Source organism: Triturus cristatus, chromosome 3_1 (assembly GCF_964204655.1).
Source record: "Triturus cristatus chromosome 3_1, aTriCri1.1, whole genome shotgun sequence".
Classification (NCBI taxonomy): Eukaryota; Metazoa; Chordata; class Amphibia; order Caudata; family Salamandridae; genus Triturus; species Triturus cristatus.
This window is the reverse complement of record NC_140583.1, coordinates 248,626,773-248,645,105: the sequence shown is the minus strand read 5'-3', so window position 1 is coordinate 248,645,105 and position 18,333 is coordinate 248,626,773. Positions and strand designations below refer to the sequence as shown.

General features: G+C 48.5%; 1 protein-coding gene and 1 long non-coding RNA gene across 7 annotated transcripts in view; one reads left to right on the top strand and one right to left on the bottom strand.

Moving 5' to 3' along the window:
* Positions 1-18,333, bottom strand: part of CSK (C-terminal Src kinase) — a 528,738-nt gene that overhangs the window by 83,305 nt on the left and 427,100 nt on the right. For all 6 annotated transcript variants that reach the window (XM_085643801.1, XM_085643797.1, XM_085643802.1 and 3 more), the window contains 2 exons: positions 17,824-17,914; positions 17,627-17,700 (listed from right to left, as the gene is read on the bottom strand). In XM_085643801.1, coding sequence (XP_085499927.1) covers positions 17,627-17,700; positions 17,824-17,914 — 165 coding nt within the window. The remainder of the gene's footprint in view (positions 1-17,626; positions 17,701-17,823; positions 17,915-18,333) is intronic.
* Positions 1-18,333, top strand: part of LOC146860034 (uncharacterized) — a 141,466-nt gene that overhangs the window by 4,678 nt on the left and 118,455 nt on the right. The gene's annotated exons all lie outside the window — the stretch shown is intronic.

Genomic DNA, 18,333 nt, shown 5'->3' with positions numbered 1-18,333 from the left:
GGGCTTCGTTCAGGGAGATAATCTCTTCGAGAGAAGAGGTTTTGATGTAGATCTGGGTGTCATCGGCATACATATGATAGGAGATGTTAGCTGCGCGCAATACTTCGGTAAGCGGTTCTAGGTAGAGGTTGAAGAGGGTGGGGGACAGGGTTGATCCTTGGGGGACTCCAACTGTGACCGGCGATGGTGATGAAAGGTTGCCATCAATCAGGAATCTCTGTGACCGGTTATGGAGGAAGGAACTAAACCAATCTAGAACAGTGCCATCTAAGCCCATTCTGAGTTTGAGGCGTTCGAGTAATTTTTCATGGTTGACTGTGTCGAAGGCCGAGGATAAGTCCAGGAGGATTAGGAGACAAGTTTTGCCTTGGTCGAGGGCTTGGAGGGCATCATCGACTATGTGAAGCATGGTGGTTTCTGTGCTGTGCCCAGGTCTAAATCCGGATTGAAAGTCATCAAGGAGGTGGAAGTTGTTGATGTGGTGACTAAGCTGCTGTTGCACACATTTCTCCAACACTTTGGCTAAGAGGGGGATGTTGGAGATGGGCCTGAAGTTGTCTGGGGAGGCTGGGTCCAGCGATGGCTTTTTCAGGATGGGGAGGACTTGGCCGGCTTTTAGAGAGTCTGGCATCATTCCCTGCTGAAGGGAGGCATTGATTATTGAAGTCCAGCTGGGAATAATGGATTGGGCGACGACCGTAAGGCAGTTGGCAGGGAGCGGGTCATTGAAATGGTTGTTCGGTTTTAAGGTAGAGAGGATTTTGGACGAAGGTTTGGACAAAGAACACCAGAAATATCTGCAAAAACCAAAATATTTTCCCTCTAATATCACCAAAAAGGAACAACAGCCCCTTAAGAACTAAGGAACAACCCCAGTATAACCATTAAGGAAGTTGACCAAGGGGGAAATGTAGTCCTGCTAAATACTGGAGACTACCTTCAGAAGGCCATACGGCAATTGGGAGATTGCACCGGTTACAGGAAGCTTAACCACAATCCAACCAAGGTGATACCGGACAAATTGCAACTCCCGTTAAATTCTTGGTATGACATACATCTACTCAACCCAGAAGAGTAAAAATACCTTCTCAGTGAGAATCCGGTGATTCCAACCCTCTGTTACCTAAGGAGCAAAAACCAGGCATACCTCCGAAAGGCAGACCTATCATTGCTGGAATAGATTCTATTTGCTACAATCTAGGATCATTTATTGATACTAAAGTGCAATAATTCATGAAGGACCTACCATAATATATCAAGGATACAAAGGACATTTTACAGAAACTCCAAAACATCACGTGGCAACCAAACTTTCTCTTAACAATAGACGTGGTCAGCTGTTATACCTCAATAAAACACACAGATGGATTAATAGCCATACATAAATGTCTACAAACAAGATCAGTGCATCTTTTGGGGAGAAATCGAATGCTCATTAAAATGTTGGAATTCTGTGTACAAAATAACTATTTTCTCTTCCATGGTGAGTTCTACTTACAACTCCAGGGGACAGCCATGGGGCCAAATTTGCGCCACTGTATGCCTGCCTACTGATGGGGGACGTAGAACGCCAATGGCTATGGAACAATAACTCAGAATACCTCTCCAGAAACAGTTTTTTGGGGACGGTATATCAGTGATATACTTCTCATCTGGTAAGGCTCTGAAGTCGTCCTGAAAAGATAAATGACATACACCATCTCAAAGACAGCAATTGAATTCCTGGATCTCACACTATAGGTGGAGTAGAATACACTAAATACCAAAATCCACAGGAAAGCGACAGCTGCCAATTCAATTCTCCATGCCTCGAGCTGCCACCCACACCACACAATTTCCAATATTCCATAAGGGGAATACCGGAGAGCCCAGATCAACTGCAGCTCAACTAAGGAATATGAAAACAAACCCATGGAAATCACAGAGCGTACTAGCCTGAGTGGATATGACAGAGTTAAATTAGTCCAAAAACAGGACTATTTTGCACAATAAGACCGGAAGTTACTTATGTACAACATCAAGTCCCCAGATTCAAATACAACCATCTGCTTTATGACCAAATATAACATGGCCAACATCATGTCCGCAAAATTCTTAAGAGACATTGAACCCTACAATATCGGACGTTCTTAGAGATGCCTCACAACTGGAGCTTTAAACAAAGCAAAAATCTCAGACAAGAACTAGGTCCATCCTTCTTTTAGGTGGAAAAAAGAATCCAAATCCTTCGTACAACAACCTAGAGGTTTCTATACCTGTTTCAACTGTTCAATATGCAAATAGGGAAGGTCAAGAACTAAGGAAGTATTGGTTAATGGTCACCATTATCGAATCAAAGACTTCATCAACTGTGAAAGTACTAACGTTATTTACCTGCTCTCCTGTCCCTGTGATCAACATTACACAGGGAGCACAATTAGACCATTAAAAACCTGAATTCAGGAGCACTACCGCAACATCCATAAAACTGACGAAAAGCGACCATTAGTAAAACATTTAAAAAATATACCATCCTCACCAGCGCACCTTCAGTTTCTGTGGTCTGATCAAAATGAAACATGCTAGAGGAGGAAATTTGGAATTAAAATTACGTCCACAAGAAAGTGCTCTAATCATTCGTTTTGATACGGTAGCCAAAGGCTTAAAAAGAGATTGAGTGGTACTACTGGCTCTGACAAGGAACATGGTCAACACACCTTAGCTCTGAAGTTCCTTCCTACTGCTTGTCTGACGGATAGCATTTTACAAAAGAGTCTTCTGTGACACCTACTAATGCTAAATTCTGTTTATTTAGTACTTACTTTTTTGAATTCATACCTATTGTTATTCTTATTTCTTGTGACAGGTATGAAACACGCCTCAAAATTATTCTGAGTTTTCTATTTATCTAAACTTATCATTGTTGTATAAAACCTCTTTTCGTTTCTACTTTTCCCTTTTTTCCTATTAGATTTAATACCTGCTAGTGTCTCCTGACCTAGTTTCGTCAATACTCGAAACTGCATATGTACAAATATTTTTTCAGAAAATATGAAACACCCTAAAGGTTCAAAATTAGAAGCTAACTCATTCACACTTTAACAAAACCAAACGCCAGGGCCCAATCCGGATGATTACTTCCAACATTTAAAAGATAGTTAAGCATTTTAGAGCACTATATGGGCCAGATAAAAGCAGCCACGCACTCGTAAATAACTGGACTCCTATCCCGAAAAAGCGCTTTGCACATCATGCCGATGGATTAGCAACATTCTGGGTACCCATCGAACAAGTTACTTACCTTCGGTAACGATATATCTGTAAGAAATAGTTAGTTAGATACCTCACCTTAGAATATTCCCAGGCGTCAGGCTGGATCCGGAAAGATTTTTCGTCAGCAATACCCTTGCGCGTCGCTAGGCGTCGACTGCGGCTCCGCGTCGGTGTCGTGAGGACGTCGGAGTACTTAAGACACCGCCCTCGCGCGCTGACGTCAGTTCTTGTACATAGCTTTCCGTGCCAGGAACGCAGAGCCATGCAAGAGACCGACAATGGTGGCAAAAAATTCTAGGGCCCTGAAAGGGATAACCTTAACCCTAGATATCGGTTCACAGAACGGGGGGAATGGGTGGGTCGGTGAGGAATCTAACTAATGTTTCTTACAGATATATCGTTACCGAAGGTAAGTAACTTGTTCATCTGAAAAAAACACGTTAGTTAGATTCCTCACCTTAGAATAGATACCCCAGCAATACCAACCCCGGTGGTGGGTCTGCGAACCAAGATCACACCAGAAAGTCCTGGAGAACAGAACGGCCAAAGAAGCCGTCTCTCCGGACTTGGCTGTCCAGGCAATAATGTTTGGCAAACGTGTGCAGCGAGGCCCACGTTGCTGCCTGACAGATGTCCTGCAAGGGGACTCCCCGGTCTAGGGCAGTTGTCGCCGCTGTGGCCCGAGTGGAATGGGCCCTCAGCCCTACAGGAGGTTCCTTTTTAGCTAAGGAGTAACAAGCTTTGATACACAAAACGACCCACCAAGAGATGGTTCGCTTGTGCACCGCCCACCCCTTCTTAGCGCCTACGTAGCCAACAGAGTTGGTTGTCCACCCGGAACTGCTTGGTGCGGTCCAAATAAAAGGACAGCGCCCGTTCTGGGTCCAGACGGTGGAGCCTCTCTTCCTAAGGATGTGGAGGCAGAAAGAAGGTGGGCAACGTAACAGACTGCCCGATGTGAAAGGCAGTTACCACCTTAGGGAGAAAGGCAGGACGAGTCCTGAGAACAACCTTGTCCGGATGGGCAGAAAGAAAAGGAGGCTGAGAAGAGAGAGCCTGGAGCTCACTCACCCTCCTAGCAGAGGTAATGGCAACCAGGAAAGCAGTCTTGAGCGTTAACAGACGAAGGGGACAATTATGAAGTGGCTCAAAGGGAGCACACATCAGATACGTCAAAACCAGATTCAAATCCCACTGAGGCATTACGAAAGGGACAGGAGGAAACATGTGAGTAATGCCCTTGAAGAAGCGAGAAACAACAGGGAATTTGAAAGGAGAAGGCTGATCAGGAAGCCGTAAGAATGCAGAGATAGCTGAAAGATAACCTTTTAGAGTGCCCAGAGCAGAGCCCTGCCGGGCCATGGAAAGAAGAAAGAGGAAACCCTCAGAAAGAGGGGCGGAAAGGGGATCCATAGCCTTTGCTGTGCACCATGCCACAAATTTGTTCCACCTGCAGGCGTATACCGATTTTGTGGAGGGACGGCTGGCTGCCAGAATCACATCACAGACTTCAGGAGGCAAGTCAAATGGCATCAACTGTCGCCGCTCAATCTCCACGCATGGAGGTGGAGACTGGACAGGTTCGGGTGAAGGACCGTCCCCTGCTGCTGCGACAGAAGGTCCTCCTGAAGAGGCAGTCGTATCGGGGGATCGATCGACAGACTGAGTAGCTCGGGATACCAGTACCTTTGTGCCCAATCTGGAGCCACCAAGATGACTTGGGCCCGGTCGCTCCTGATCTTCTTCAGCACTCTGGGCAGTGGTATAGGCGGAAAGGTGTACAACAGACCACAACTCCACTCGCGACGAAAAGCGTCTCCGAGCGAGTGCTGCCTTGGAAACTCCGAACGCGCAGATCTGCTGACATTGCTCGTTCTCTTCGGTGGCGAATAGATCTAACCAAGGCTCTCACCACTGCCGAGAGACCTTGCGCCACGTCCGAGTGTAGACGCCATTCGTAATTCATCATGCACCGGCGGCTGAGTTCGTCTGCTCTGGCGTTTCGAGAGCCCGCCAGATGTTGAACCACCAGGGTGATGCCCTGATGTTCCAGTCATGTCCAGAGGCGCAGAGCCTCCTGACAAAGGGCCCACGACCCCACCCCGCCCTGCTTGTTGCAATACCGCATGGCGGTGGTGTTGTTCGTGAACACCTGCACTACACTTCCTTGGACAGAAGGAAGGAATGCCTTCAGCGCAAGTCGGATCGCTCTCAGCTCCAAAAGGTTGATATGGAGCCGAGACTCCGCTGGAGACCAGAAGCCCCTGATCTCCGCCTCTCCTATGTGGCCCCCCCATCCCAGGAGCGACGCATCCGTCACTACTATGTGCTCCGGTTGGGGGAGGGAGAGGGATCTGCCACTGACCCAATCGCGGTCTGAGCCACCACTGCAACTGTCGTGCAGTGCCCTCCGAGATCAAGACATGGTCGGACAAGTTGCCCCGATGCTGAGCCCACTGAAACTTCAGGTCCCACTGCAGAGCCCGCATTCGCCATCTGGCGTGATGCACCAATAGGATGCAGGAGGCCATCAGACCCAGAAGCCGCAGCACCAACCTGACCGAAACCCGGGATAGAGGCCGAAAGATGGGAATCAGAGCCTGAATATCCCAGACCCGCGGAGGATAGGCCCGGAACTGCGCCGAGTCCAGAACCGCTCCGATGAAAAGGAGCTTCTGGGAGGGGCTCAAATGCGACTTCGGCACATTGATGGGAGAACCCCAGCAAATGCAAGAGGTCGGCCGTAGTCTGGAGGTGGGAGACGACTGCCTGGGGCGAGCCCGCCTTCAGCAGCCAGTCGTCGAGATAGGGGAAGACTGGAACTCCCAATCTGCGCAGATGAGCTGCGACCACCGCCATCACCCGAGGGGCACTGGTGAGGCCGAAGGGGAGCATGGTAAACTGAAAATGCTCTTGGCCCACCGTGAACCGCAGGTAACGCCGGTTGTCTGGCAGGACTGGGATGTGGAAATAAGCATCCTGCAAGTCCAACGCTACCATCCAGTCTCCAGGGTCTAGGGCAGCCAGAACCTGAGCTAAGGTGAGCATCTTGAACTTCTCCTTCCGGAGGAAGACGTTGATGCTCCTGAGGTCCTAGATAGGGCGTAGGCCCCCTTTGCCCTTCTAGGGAACCAGAAAGTAGTGGGAATAACAACCACAACCTACTTCTGGACCAGGAATGCGCTGGATGGCCCCCTTGGCTGGATGGCCGTAACTTCCTCCTGTAGAAGTTTCAAGTGGTCCCCCGACATGCAGTGGTACTGTGGTGGCATGGCTGGAGGAGTCGCCTCGAAGGGGAGGGAGTAGCCCCTTCGGACGATTTGCAGCACCCACCTGTCCGACGTGATGGAACGCCAGTGGAGCAGGTGATGGCGAACTCTGCCTCCCACTTGCGTGGAATGGGACTGAAAGCACGGACTTGGAGGCGGATGCTGCTGGGGTAGATGAGGACTGTACCGCCTCGGCGGAATCCACGTCCGCGACTGAGAGAAAGTGCCATATTTCTTGCCTGGTATGCCCCTACTTTTTGCTGAATTGCTGAATGTACTTTGATTAAGTGTGCCCTGGACTCCTGCCAATCAGGTGCCCAGGGCCTATGTTCCTTCCCTAAAACAAACCAAACCCAAATTGGCAAACCTTGGCCACATGTCAGCCCCTGGTAAATGGTACCCTAAGTACCCAGGGCTTTGTGACCTAGGAAGGCCTCTAAGAGCTGCAGCACTCATTGTGCCACTCTTAGAGGCCCTGTACCCTTACACACACACACTGCCTTTGCAGGCTGAGTGTTTGGGTGCAAGACAAAAACAAAGTCGACATGGCACACATCCCTGTGTGCCATGCCCATCACATACACTGCCATGGCATACATCAGTCACCCCTCTAGCTGGGTGCCTTATGCCAATGGTATGGGCACAGGAGCAAGAGCCCGTAGCCCCTACAGTGCCCAGGTCCATCCCTGAGCCCTGTAAGTGCAGTGATGCCATTTAAAGAGTACATGGTGCTGGGAGCTCGTCAAACACGAGCTCCACAGCACCATAATGGCAACACTAAAGACTGGGAAGTTTGGTATCAAACTTCTCAGCACATTAAACCCACACTGATGCCAGTATGGGATTTAATGTACCCAGTACCCCAGAGGGCATCTTAGAGGTGCCCCCTCGAACCTAACCTACAAATCCACGTCTGCTCTGAGGCTGCCTAGGCTGCCACCCAGCAGACATGTTGCTGGACCCCTGGGTAGGAGAGCCCCTGCTCTCCTGGGCCTGCAACAATGCACATCCTGGGCGAGGTGCTAAATCTCCTCCCCCAGGATGGGCAGGGGGAAGCTTCAAAGGCATGCCGCCTCTGAGTTTCCCCAGGCCCCTGCAACCCCCCACTCTGGCGGGAAGCTTTGGCCGGAAACCCCAAATAAGGAAAGGGGATGTGCCAGCCTGCCAAGCCCACCCCTCAGGTGGGGGAGGCGAGGTGAAGCACATCTCCGGGCTCTCGCCATCTTGAAGATGGGGAGCCCTACCCTATCAGGACTAGGCTACTGCCCCCCTCCCACAGGAGAGAGGCAGGATAGGGGGTGTACCCACCCCAGGACGGGGACCCATTGGTCCATGCCCTTCACCTACCTGTAACGCCCCTAAATCTAGTATTTAGGGGCACCCTGAACCTTCCTTCCCCAGATTCCAGATTCGAAACTACAAGACGAGCAAGAAGAACAAAGACCTGCCCTGCAGCTGCTAAAAAGAGGAAGACACCAACTGCTTTGGCCCCAGCCCTGCCGGCCTGCCGACCCTCGAAACTGCTCCTGCTCCAGCGCGGCATCTCTCGTGGCCAGCAACCTCACCAACCCCGGAGGACCTGGCTACCTTTTGGCTCTAAGCCCCTGGGATTCCCATGAGTAGAGGCTCTACTCGAAACCTATTTCTAACCCCTGGCAGCAGCCCGGAACCGCGAACCCAGCACACTCTGCACCAGCCGAGCCTGGCTAGTGCCGGAGTGAAAAAAGACCCTGAGGACGACCCCACGGCGACTGTGACCACGAGTCCGGCACCCAAGGACCTCCCTCGACATTCCTGAAAAAGCCTGCAGCCTCAGAACCAGGTTCCCCCCCCCAACCGCGATCAACTGAGGGTAAGATTTCCCGACACCTAAAGGCACCGCTGCACGCGGCGCCCCACGGCCCCCTGTGTACAACCCCGGGGTACCTACCTATCCTCCAACTAACCAACTTACCTGTCGAAGTGGTGGTGGCACCTTAAGAGTCCTCGTCCCCGAGCTTGCAGTCTTTTTCCTAACCGGAGATTTCCCATTGACATCCATTGAGCGTCCGAAGGCTCAAAAGCACTCTGCACCTAGCCGCCCGAGTGGCCCTGGCAGTGAAAACTCTATTCCTTCCTACTTCCCCACTTGCCCTGAGTAAGTGACCAGGAGCCCAGCTCCCACAGCCGCGTGGCTTGCCAGTCAGCAGCCACCAAACAAGGCCCCCCTATCCCTCATAGGATAACATTGGGCCCAACTCTCTCTGCACCCAGCCGCCCTAGAGCCGCTGAGGGTGAACCAACTGTACCTACCTGACCCTGAGAGACCCCCGAGTCTGTGCCCAGAACCTCAACTCTGCCAGTCGAGTACTTACCCTTAAACCGCAAACTCTATTTTCCTCATAGGGTAACATTGACTGGCTTTTTCCTGAAATTTCTTCTAAGTGTGGACTTTTCAAATCTTCAAATATTCACCAAAAATCAGCCGAATGACAAAAACGAATTTACTCACCTGTTCCTAGGTGAACTCCCAGTGCTGGATCTTGGTGCCCAGCACTGACTCTCTACAACTGTACTTACCCTTAACTCAATTTTCTTCCATAGGAAACCATTGACTGTTTTTCTGTGAAATTTCTTCTAAGTGTCGATTTCTGCAATCTTTAAATATTCTTCAAAAATCGTATAATATCTGAAAACGTAATTGCTTACCTGTTTTGGATAAAGGTCCCAGTACTGAGTCTAGGCACCCAGTACTGGATTACAAAAGTAACGAGAACGTACTGTACCTGTAACCTGCATTTTCTTCTACAGGGAATCATGGATTGTTTTCTCTGAAATATTTTCTAAGTGTCAACTTTTAAAATAGCTAAATATTAGTTAAAAATCATTACAATACTAAAGTCGACTTTCATCACTTGATTCTGAGAACTGACCCAGGACTGAATCTAGGATCCAGTCCTGGAATTCCAAAAGTAATCTAAAAAGTAATCTGTTGCAAATACCTTGAATTTACCATTGAGCTCAATGTATTGTTTTGTTTAAAAATAGAGTTGCCTATTGCAACCTCTTGTAACTGTTTACTAAAATCTACTGCATACTGCAAAAGTATTTATATGAAACATCTACTGTTGAGAAAGTATATTTTAACTCCAAGTGTTGGTTCTAAAATAAAACAAGCATACATTTTTTATATATAAACCATTGGCCTAGAGTTCAGTTATTGAGTGTGTGAAACCATTTGCTGACTGAGTGTGTAAAACAAATACTTTACACTGTCCTCTGGTACTGCCTTACTGCTCGACCAAGCTACCACTTCAGAGAGTAAGGTTATACCTAACTTTAACCTCTGTCAAACCCTGGGGGACTGTGGACTCTGTACACCCTGTACCTATTAAAGAACAGTATATACAGAGCCACTTTCTCACAGCGACTGCGTGGAGGTTGGTTCTGCGGCCTGTGGCTAGGCGGACGTGAGGGGGCGCCCCTTCCTTGGCCACGAAAGGGACGAAAAGCGGAAGTTTACGGGCGCGGGGCTGAGAGGCCTAAGGACTTGGCCGTAGCCCTGGAGTCCGTAAACCGCTCCAGCGCACTATCCGCTTTGTCGCCAAAATGTAAATGTAAATTTGATACTTGTATAGCGCACTACTCACCCGCAAGGGTCTCAAGGCGCTTGTACGAATACCGCTGTGGAACCCATCCTGGCTTTCCCTGTGAGGCGTCCACTCCTGGGCACCCCCAAGGTGGAGGCCAGGCATCCTTAGCGTTGTGGGGGCCGTTGTGGAGATTAAGCAAGCTATTGCCCAGAGTTGCAGAGTGGGACTCCATGATTGGAATAGGCACCGAGGCGAGAATTATCAGGTCTGTGGAATTTTTGAGCCCAGGACCCGCCGAGGCGGGGAATTGAACCCTGGTCCCGGGCTAGACCTCTGCATCAGGGTCTGCCGCTCTAATCATTGAGCCACACTCTCCAAAAAGGCGACTGCCATCGAAGGGCATGTCCCTGAGGGTGCTCTGGACATCCCCAGAAAAACTCGTGGACCGCAGCCAGGCGTGGCGACGAAGCGCCACCGTGGTCGACAATGTCCTACCCAGTGAGTCCGTAGTGTCCAGTCCACATCGGCTTGCATGCCGCTATGCATCCCGCCCCTCGGCAAGAGCCTGGACGAGCCGTATCCGGGCCTCCTCCGGACACTGGGGCAGCACTTCCTCCATCGTATCCCACAGGGAGTGGGAGTAACGGTCCAAGAGACCAGCAGTGTTAATAGACCGCAGCCCCAAACTAAGGGAGGAGAACAGCTTCTTACCAAACTGTTCTAGTCTCTTGGATTCCCGATCCGGGGGAGCGGACGGGAAGGAGGTCTGGGAAGTAGAGGCCTGGATAACCAGGCTCTCGGGCGTGGGGTGCATGGACAGAAAACTGAAGTCGCACGGTGCAGGGCAGTGGCGCCGGGCCACGTTCCGGTCCACAGGAGGTACTGTGGAGGGCTTGGACCAGGTGCCCTTCAGAACGTCCACTAGTGCTTCATTAAACTGCAGCAGAGGCTCCGAGGAGCTTGCTGACGGTTGGAGCACTTCAGTGAGGAGGTTAGTCCTCGCGGCCACGGCAGGTAGCTCCAGCCCAAGGGCTTCAGCCGCCTTGCGCAGCACCACAGAAAATGCAGCACCTTCCTCCGAATCCACGGTCGGAGGAGAGATGAAGCCAGTGTCAGGGGAGGTGTCAAGACCACTGGCATCCCCCAGCTCATCTGCCCAGTCCTGTGATAACTGGCCCTGCCGGGAAAGAGGGTCATCAGACCCCTCCCAGTCGTCACCGTCATCCAATTCCTGGTGGAATGTTCGGAGCCGGGCGGAAGATGAAATTGCCACCCATCGGCGTCGGGTGCGGCGCTGGACGGCGCCGCTCCGACGCCGGGCCCGGACTGAACCGGGGAACGGCGTTGTCCAAAGGTGGCGCCGGGGGTGGCACCGGAGTCGGCGCCGGCGGAGGATTCATGAGGTCGACCGGTGCCGACTGGGATCCAGGCCTGGATCCCGCGGGGACCTGCGGCGTCGGGACCGGAGTCGACGACGGCGGCTGGAGTCGCCCGCTCGCTAGGTGTCCCAGTCGAGCCCGCGGGGCCCGAAGGCGCGCCGGTAGGCGTCGATGGCTGAGTCAGGCCTCTCATGGCCGAGAGGAAGGCACTGATCTCCGCCGGAGTCGCGTCAGTCCCAGGGACCGGCAGGTATGGGGACGGAGGTGACTCCTGCGGCTACGACGGAGCCGCGTTGGTGGTACCACCCGAACCCTCAGCCGAGTCGCGCAACCGGCGAGGGGAGCCCGAAGAGCGATGTCACCTCTTGGACTTCTTACTATGCTTCGACTTACCCGAAGACTTGGAACCAGACGAGTGGTGATGGCTGCGACTCCGCGACCGGTCCCTGGACCGCCTCCTCGACCAGGACCGTGAACGGTGCGGAGCCGACTGCCGGAGCTCAAGTAGCTTGTGGGACCGCTCCCGCCTAGCCTTCGAAGTTAAGGCCCGGCAGTCGAGGCACGACTCGGCATCGTGGTCGGCCCCAAAGCAGTAGAGGCACCGGCGGTGGTGGTCAGTAACCGACATCAGTTGGTGACAGGAGTCACAAGGTTTAAAACCAGGCATCCTACCGGCACCAGAGTCGAGTAGACGAGAATAGACCAAAGAGTCCAAAAAGTTTAGTCAAAAAATGACTAAAAGGGTATGCTCTTCCCGGATCGGCACCGTCTGGCGTGGAAAAAAAAAAAGAACGGACGTCAGCGCACGAGGGCGGCGGCTAAGTACTTCGACGACGTCATCCCGGCGCACGACGCCAACGACTGACGCGGAGCCGCAGACGACGCGCAAGGGTATTGCGGACGAAAAATCTTTCCGGATCCAGCCTGACACCTGCGGATATTCTAAGGTGAGGAATCTAACTAACGTGTTTCTTTCAGATTACATTTACAACTCACCATCCAGCCCCATCATTCTCTTCATATACAACAATGCACACATTAACGCAGTAACTAAACTCCGAGTGCTTAACACAAATAAAAAGCATAAACAATCAGAATTTAAAAATACAAACGTTCTAGCACATCGTAAAATATTACAGATCAATGTAACATTTTATACCAACTCATGATGCATAAATGGATTCATCCTACTATCAATAAACATAGATGCTTCTTAGGCTTAATTACTAAAAGATGGCAGAACTCTTCCTCGCAAAGGAAGGTATGAACCAACCTGAGCAGCCCCTCCTGCCTACAATGGCACCAGCGTAACACGTGCATACACCATTTGAGGATTGGAATTATACTATTATAAAGATGCTGCCATACAGACTGCAACCAAGTAAGACGATTTGGACTCGCGCCCCTTAATCTCTCTCTACCAACAAGCCTTAAACGCTAGCAACACAACCTGGCTGTACAGAGTCCAGCAGCGCTAGCAACACTACCCAGCGTTACAGCGTCTGGCTTTCGGTCATATCTTGCAACCCGACTCTGCGGTGTTTGGTTATTATTTTCATAACTTGGAGAGCCCTGCAATACAGCCATTTAAAGCGCCCGCACTCCTGCATTAGGCAGACAGTAATAGTCCATACCCTTAGTCTACATATAGAATAAGGATGGTATAAAATGTAAACATTACGTTCAAAATTATGCACATTATATATGCTAGGGATTAGCCTCATGTTGAGCACCACATGTGACTCCTGGATTCATACCCACAAACTAGTGCAATGTTCATAATAATTCTTACCCGATTCATGTAGGGGAAAGTGACCCAGTCAGTGTATTACACGTGACCTAAATAGCAGCAGTAACGTATGCACCACATTGAATCTCAACCATTAATCAGACCACATCCAAGTTGTGCACGAAGGTTGCACGCCCGGGCCGATTGAGACAACACCAAATTTGCATTAAACTATTAAGAATAACGCTGCTTTTTTCCCTATGTCTGTGGTTGTTGAAATGCAATATTATTTTATCTCTTCTGTTTTAGATATTTATTCCTGACATTTTTAAATGTTTGACACATAAGTTTTACCTGAAACAAAAACAAAAATGTAAGAATTGATACTAACCATTTTAAAATGTATCAGTCTGTATAACCTTGTACATCTACTGTCCTTCACCACTCAACACCAATGGGCTCATGGCACTAAATTACACCTTTGTAATTTACACAACTGTATCTCAGTTGGACTCATCCCTCGAAAATAAGCTTAGCCAACCTACTATATTAAGGCATGATACATACACCACTGACCAATAGTCCATGGATAGGTCATGTAATATACTTTAAACAATATAGCTTCACTAAACATTATTCTGCTGCCCATACTTTTCCTATAATCCAGAACTAAGGACATGAAAAAAGGCGTAAAAAACCTCCAGGTTATCTAGACAACAATAAACTTCTTCCTTAAGTAGAAACATAACACTGGTTGTCACCAGATAAAATACATATTGCAACCCAGTCATGTCTAAACACTTCTTTCCGCACAAATCAGAAAGAAAGAATCCACCAAAACATTCAAAGACCGGTCTAGATGGCTTTGTCACACCAACTAGCTATGAATCGCCGTAATGCCAAATCAGTATGCTCACCAACTAAATGTACACCATCACACGGCATATGTTTCAGGCTATCCTGTACAGGCTCTGAAAACCCCGACTAACGCAGCCATGCATGTCTGCACAGAGCAACTGACTGAGCCTTCGCTCTTCCTACAGAATCACAGTGTTCATAGCACATTTTATGGTGAATTTCACCACTTCCCTACCATCTTGTACCACCTGAGGGAGTTCACTCCTGGTTTCCTCTGAAAGAGCAGGCAGCCGATGAACCACAAAGTTCCATAAAGCATGAGAAAATCTGCCCAAAACAAATGCAGTGTTTAACGACCTCAATGCTGAACTTACAGAAGAGAATATATTGCTCTCACAATGCTCCAGCCATCTGGACTCTTTATCTGGTAGAACCAAGGGAAGGACACCAGGGTCCTGCGAAGCCGAAGCAGCATATACTACCAGTCCTTTTGTGATGGGACGTCACACAAGACAAACTGAGTCCCCAGGGGCGGGTCGATAGCTATGGGCTGTAGCCCGATCAACTGGAACTCCAGATACTGGTTTTGCCCAAGCCCCAAACAAAAGGTCATATAGAGACTCACCTTAGTGAAGAACATCCACCAAAGAGTCTGTGGACAATTCCACTGAGGGAAGCTGGCAACTTAAAACTACAGCTGCCCTCCTCAATACCGCTGCATAGGAGGAACTCGCCTCCGTTAACATGCCAGGTGGAGAACGTAAATCTGAATCCAGGGGCGGGGGAGAGGAGGAGGGGGGGGGGGGGGGGGGGGGAAAGGAACTCTAGTTCACAAACCTCATCCAGCTCAGTCAGCCAATATTCCTCCTAAGGAGGCTGGATAGCATTGCCCAAAGGGTTTTGACACCCTATATGCTCACCTTCAAAACTGTGCATTCCCGTAGGAGAAGTGGAAACAGGTTGCATAAGGACAGATGGAGAGTTGCCAAATACAGACGACTCAATCAGCGCCACATCCGACGCACTTGCGATAGTTGCACCGCTAAAGGTTTTACTCAACACCTTTGGCCGAAGATGTCAACAGGAACCGCACTACTTGAAGTTATGGTATTCTCCAAAGCACCACAAACAGATGGTATAAGGATCTTTGCAGTTTCCTTGACAAAATTATGAAATGGGCCAAAAAACACCCCCCAAACTGCTCCAGATCCACGTTGTAAGCACGGAAAAGAAGAAACTGTCGTCAGCGAGGGAGTTATACGGACTCAGTCGTCATCACATCCGGTGGACGATGTCGATAAGGAGTCGTGCTATGGGGAAATAAATTCCAGATCCTGTCTTGCGCCTGTGAAGAATCTAAAGTAAGAAAATCTGCTACTAGATATCTCTTTCTGATATGGTACACTGGAGAGATCAATACTGACAGCTCAATGAAGTCACTGAGAACTTAGAGACGGGGCATCCTGAAGAATGATTGTTGCAGGGATTCTACACAAATACAGAACCATGCGCAGCAAATGGGACCTTGGTGTTAAGGGACTGAGTCTTCCTACCACTTTAGTACCCACAAACTCAGGACCGACTAGCTATAGTGTCACACTTGCTCTCCTACTCACGCACAGAGGAACAAATGATTAGACACCCCAGAACACAACCCTCCCAGATCTCTCCAGAATCGCGGTGACAAGACACACCTTTTCGCTCACTCTCTTGTACTCGTCCACAATAAGATATGACGGAGACACGAAACAGTTTAAAACATTTATTTTAACTAACGTGCCCTAACATGCAGTATAAGTGCCGCAACAAGCAGGAAAATGCATAATGCAAATATAGTCAGCATAGCAGTCAGTCCATAAATCATGAATGGAAATGTCATCATAAAAAGATAATTGAGAAAGTACTGTAATGCCTAACCTCCCTCCCCTTGCTAAGAAGATGTATTGTTATAGAAGATCTCTGGGCTTTGTCAGCAGACCCCATACCTTAGCCTATAGAGGATAGATCTACATCATGGGCGCTTGTCTCCCTGGAAAGGTCCCTCTCCAAGTGTGTGCTACCTATTCATGCACCCCACTAAAAACCCAAGTACTCTGTCCAAACAACAGCTGCATAGGTATGTTTTGTCTAAGAGCTCAGGACTGGCCAGAACAAAATAACAAGGGGCATTGCTGTTCGACCTTGCACATAATGTTCAGTCAAAATCCCAGGAACATGCAGAGAGCGAACACAGCGAGGAGTTCTCATGTCAAAGCCTTTTTATATAAATATTGCAAAAACGACGTGTTGTAACGTGTGCAAAGCAGCAGGCACACTGCAACAAGCTTATGCTAAGTTAGTGAAAAACGACAATGTCCCAATGCGCCACGTGACATGAACTGATATTGGAGGGCTTCCTAAAATCCTTCACAAATGTGATTTTGGAACTTTCCCTCCCCTTTCCCAACACTGAAGATATCAGTTGATGCACTGTGTAACACCCCTGCTGACATCGTCAAGACGCATCTCCTGTAGTTTACAAAGGGGTAGTATTGTGATTTTACAAACATTAATCACCAATTTTCTAGACATCCCCTCCTCCCCCCATGTCAGAGTTGAGAGATTGGCAAGAACACAGATTAATAAGAGTTCATGGATGAGGACTGAGAAGATTACTCTTAAACCACAATAAAGTATATTGAGATGGGATTAAAATATGCATATTTTAGGATTTTGCAAGCATGGCACATTCTCTCCTCTTGATTAAGGTCAGCACAATTTAATCAATCCTTGTGTTGGCGATGCACAAAACCAGACTGCAACTTCGTACACAGTTTAAGGGAATGCGGGAGACTGGAGTGCTGCTGGACAGTAACATGGAAGAGAATCACATCTGACCCAGAGCGGTGGGGAATTTGGATGCAGTCTGTATTAATTCATGATACATCAGGTTTTCCAGAGATCATGTATCAACATCATAGGAGGTTTTCAACAAAACTAGCTGCAGCTAAAATAGGGACCCTGAGATTATGGAAGAAACCAAATTTCCATACATCTGAATTATGGCTTCAAGATGTGTTACGTTCCAAATGGCGACATGTGCAAAAAAACGATATACAAACTTCAGGTGGAAAAATTCCCAAAAATGCTTGTGGTTTCTTTAAAGCTGGACTTGTGGTAGTGACTATGAAAGGAAGTGACAAAGGTGAAATCATTTGGCAGAGGCGGTGGTGATGTAATAGTTTTTTTGATCTACTGTTTGAGAGGGCAGAGGAAGTATGATATTCTGAGTTGTATAGCTGTTTTTGTCCCTCTCAACCCTTGGAGAAGACACCTAATCTACTGTTAACAGTTCGTATTTTTCTTTTCTAATGCTTTATGTTATGAATTCTGTGGTAGGGGTCATTGAGGCCCTCTTAGGCTCATATTAAAGAAATGTTTCACAAAGAAAAGAAAAAGGCACAGCGCAGAATAAAACTGCCTCTTACCAACATTCCACACAATGCCGGGTAACAGAAAAAGATGCACAATTCTCTTTCAATAAGGAACTATAGTCAGCAATACACCCTTCACAGCATCAATACTTACAAAGAGAATTTTAGAAGACAATCACCCCCAAGCACTGCGCGGCCTCGTGATCTCAAGTAATCCACCAGGCTGCCCTAAAATAAAAATTAAGAGACGCAAGAAAGAAGTTTAAATTTCTAATTCTCATTGCACAAAGAGATACTATGGAAGGGATGAGGTGTCCTAATTATCTCTCTCCTTCAGAAAGATGAACTCACCTTGGCCATGAACTCTGTGACTATGTAGAGACTGCTTTTATCCTCTAGAATGACCCCCAGAAGCTGAACAAGGTTCTTATGCCGAAGCTGCCTATAAAGAAACAAGAGATCAATATGATGCAACAATGAGACTGTATTAATACCTCAGTAAAGTGTTGAACAGAAAAGAAAACAATTGTGGGGAGAAAGCAAGTATGGAAAGAGCACCACCACAAGGATAGATTGGAATGAAGACCAAGTATTTCAACTGAGAAGAATACAAGCTACTGTGACCAGAGACTAAGGCAAAGTATCAAGTAGCTCCTAGAGACAAGAAAGATAGAGGAAGTTGGACCCAGACAGGTAGATGTGAGGTAAAGTAAAGAAAGACAGACTTAAGAAACACAACACTTCAAGGGGACAGCAAAATGCATTTGTGACACTGTGGGATGTGTACATAAATGTCAGATGGGTAAAACGACAATGAAAAGAAAAACTTAAGAAGAGTAAAAAGACCAAAGTAAAAATGGA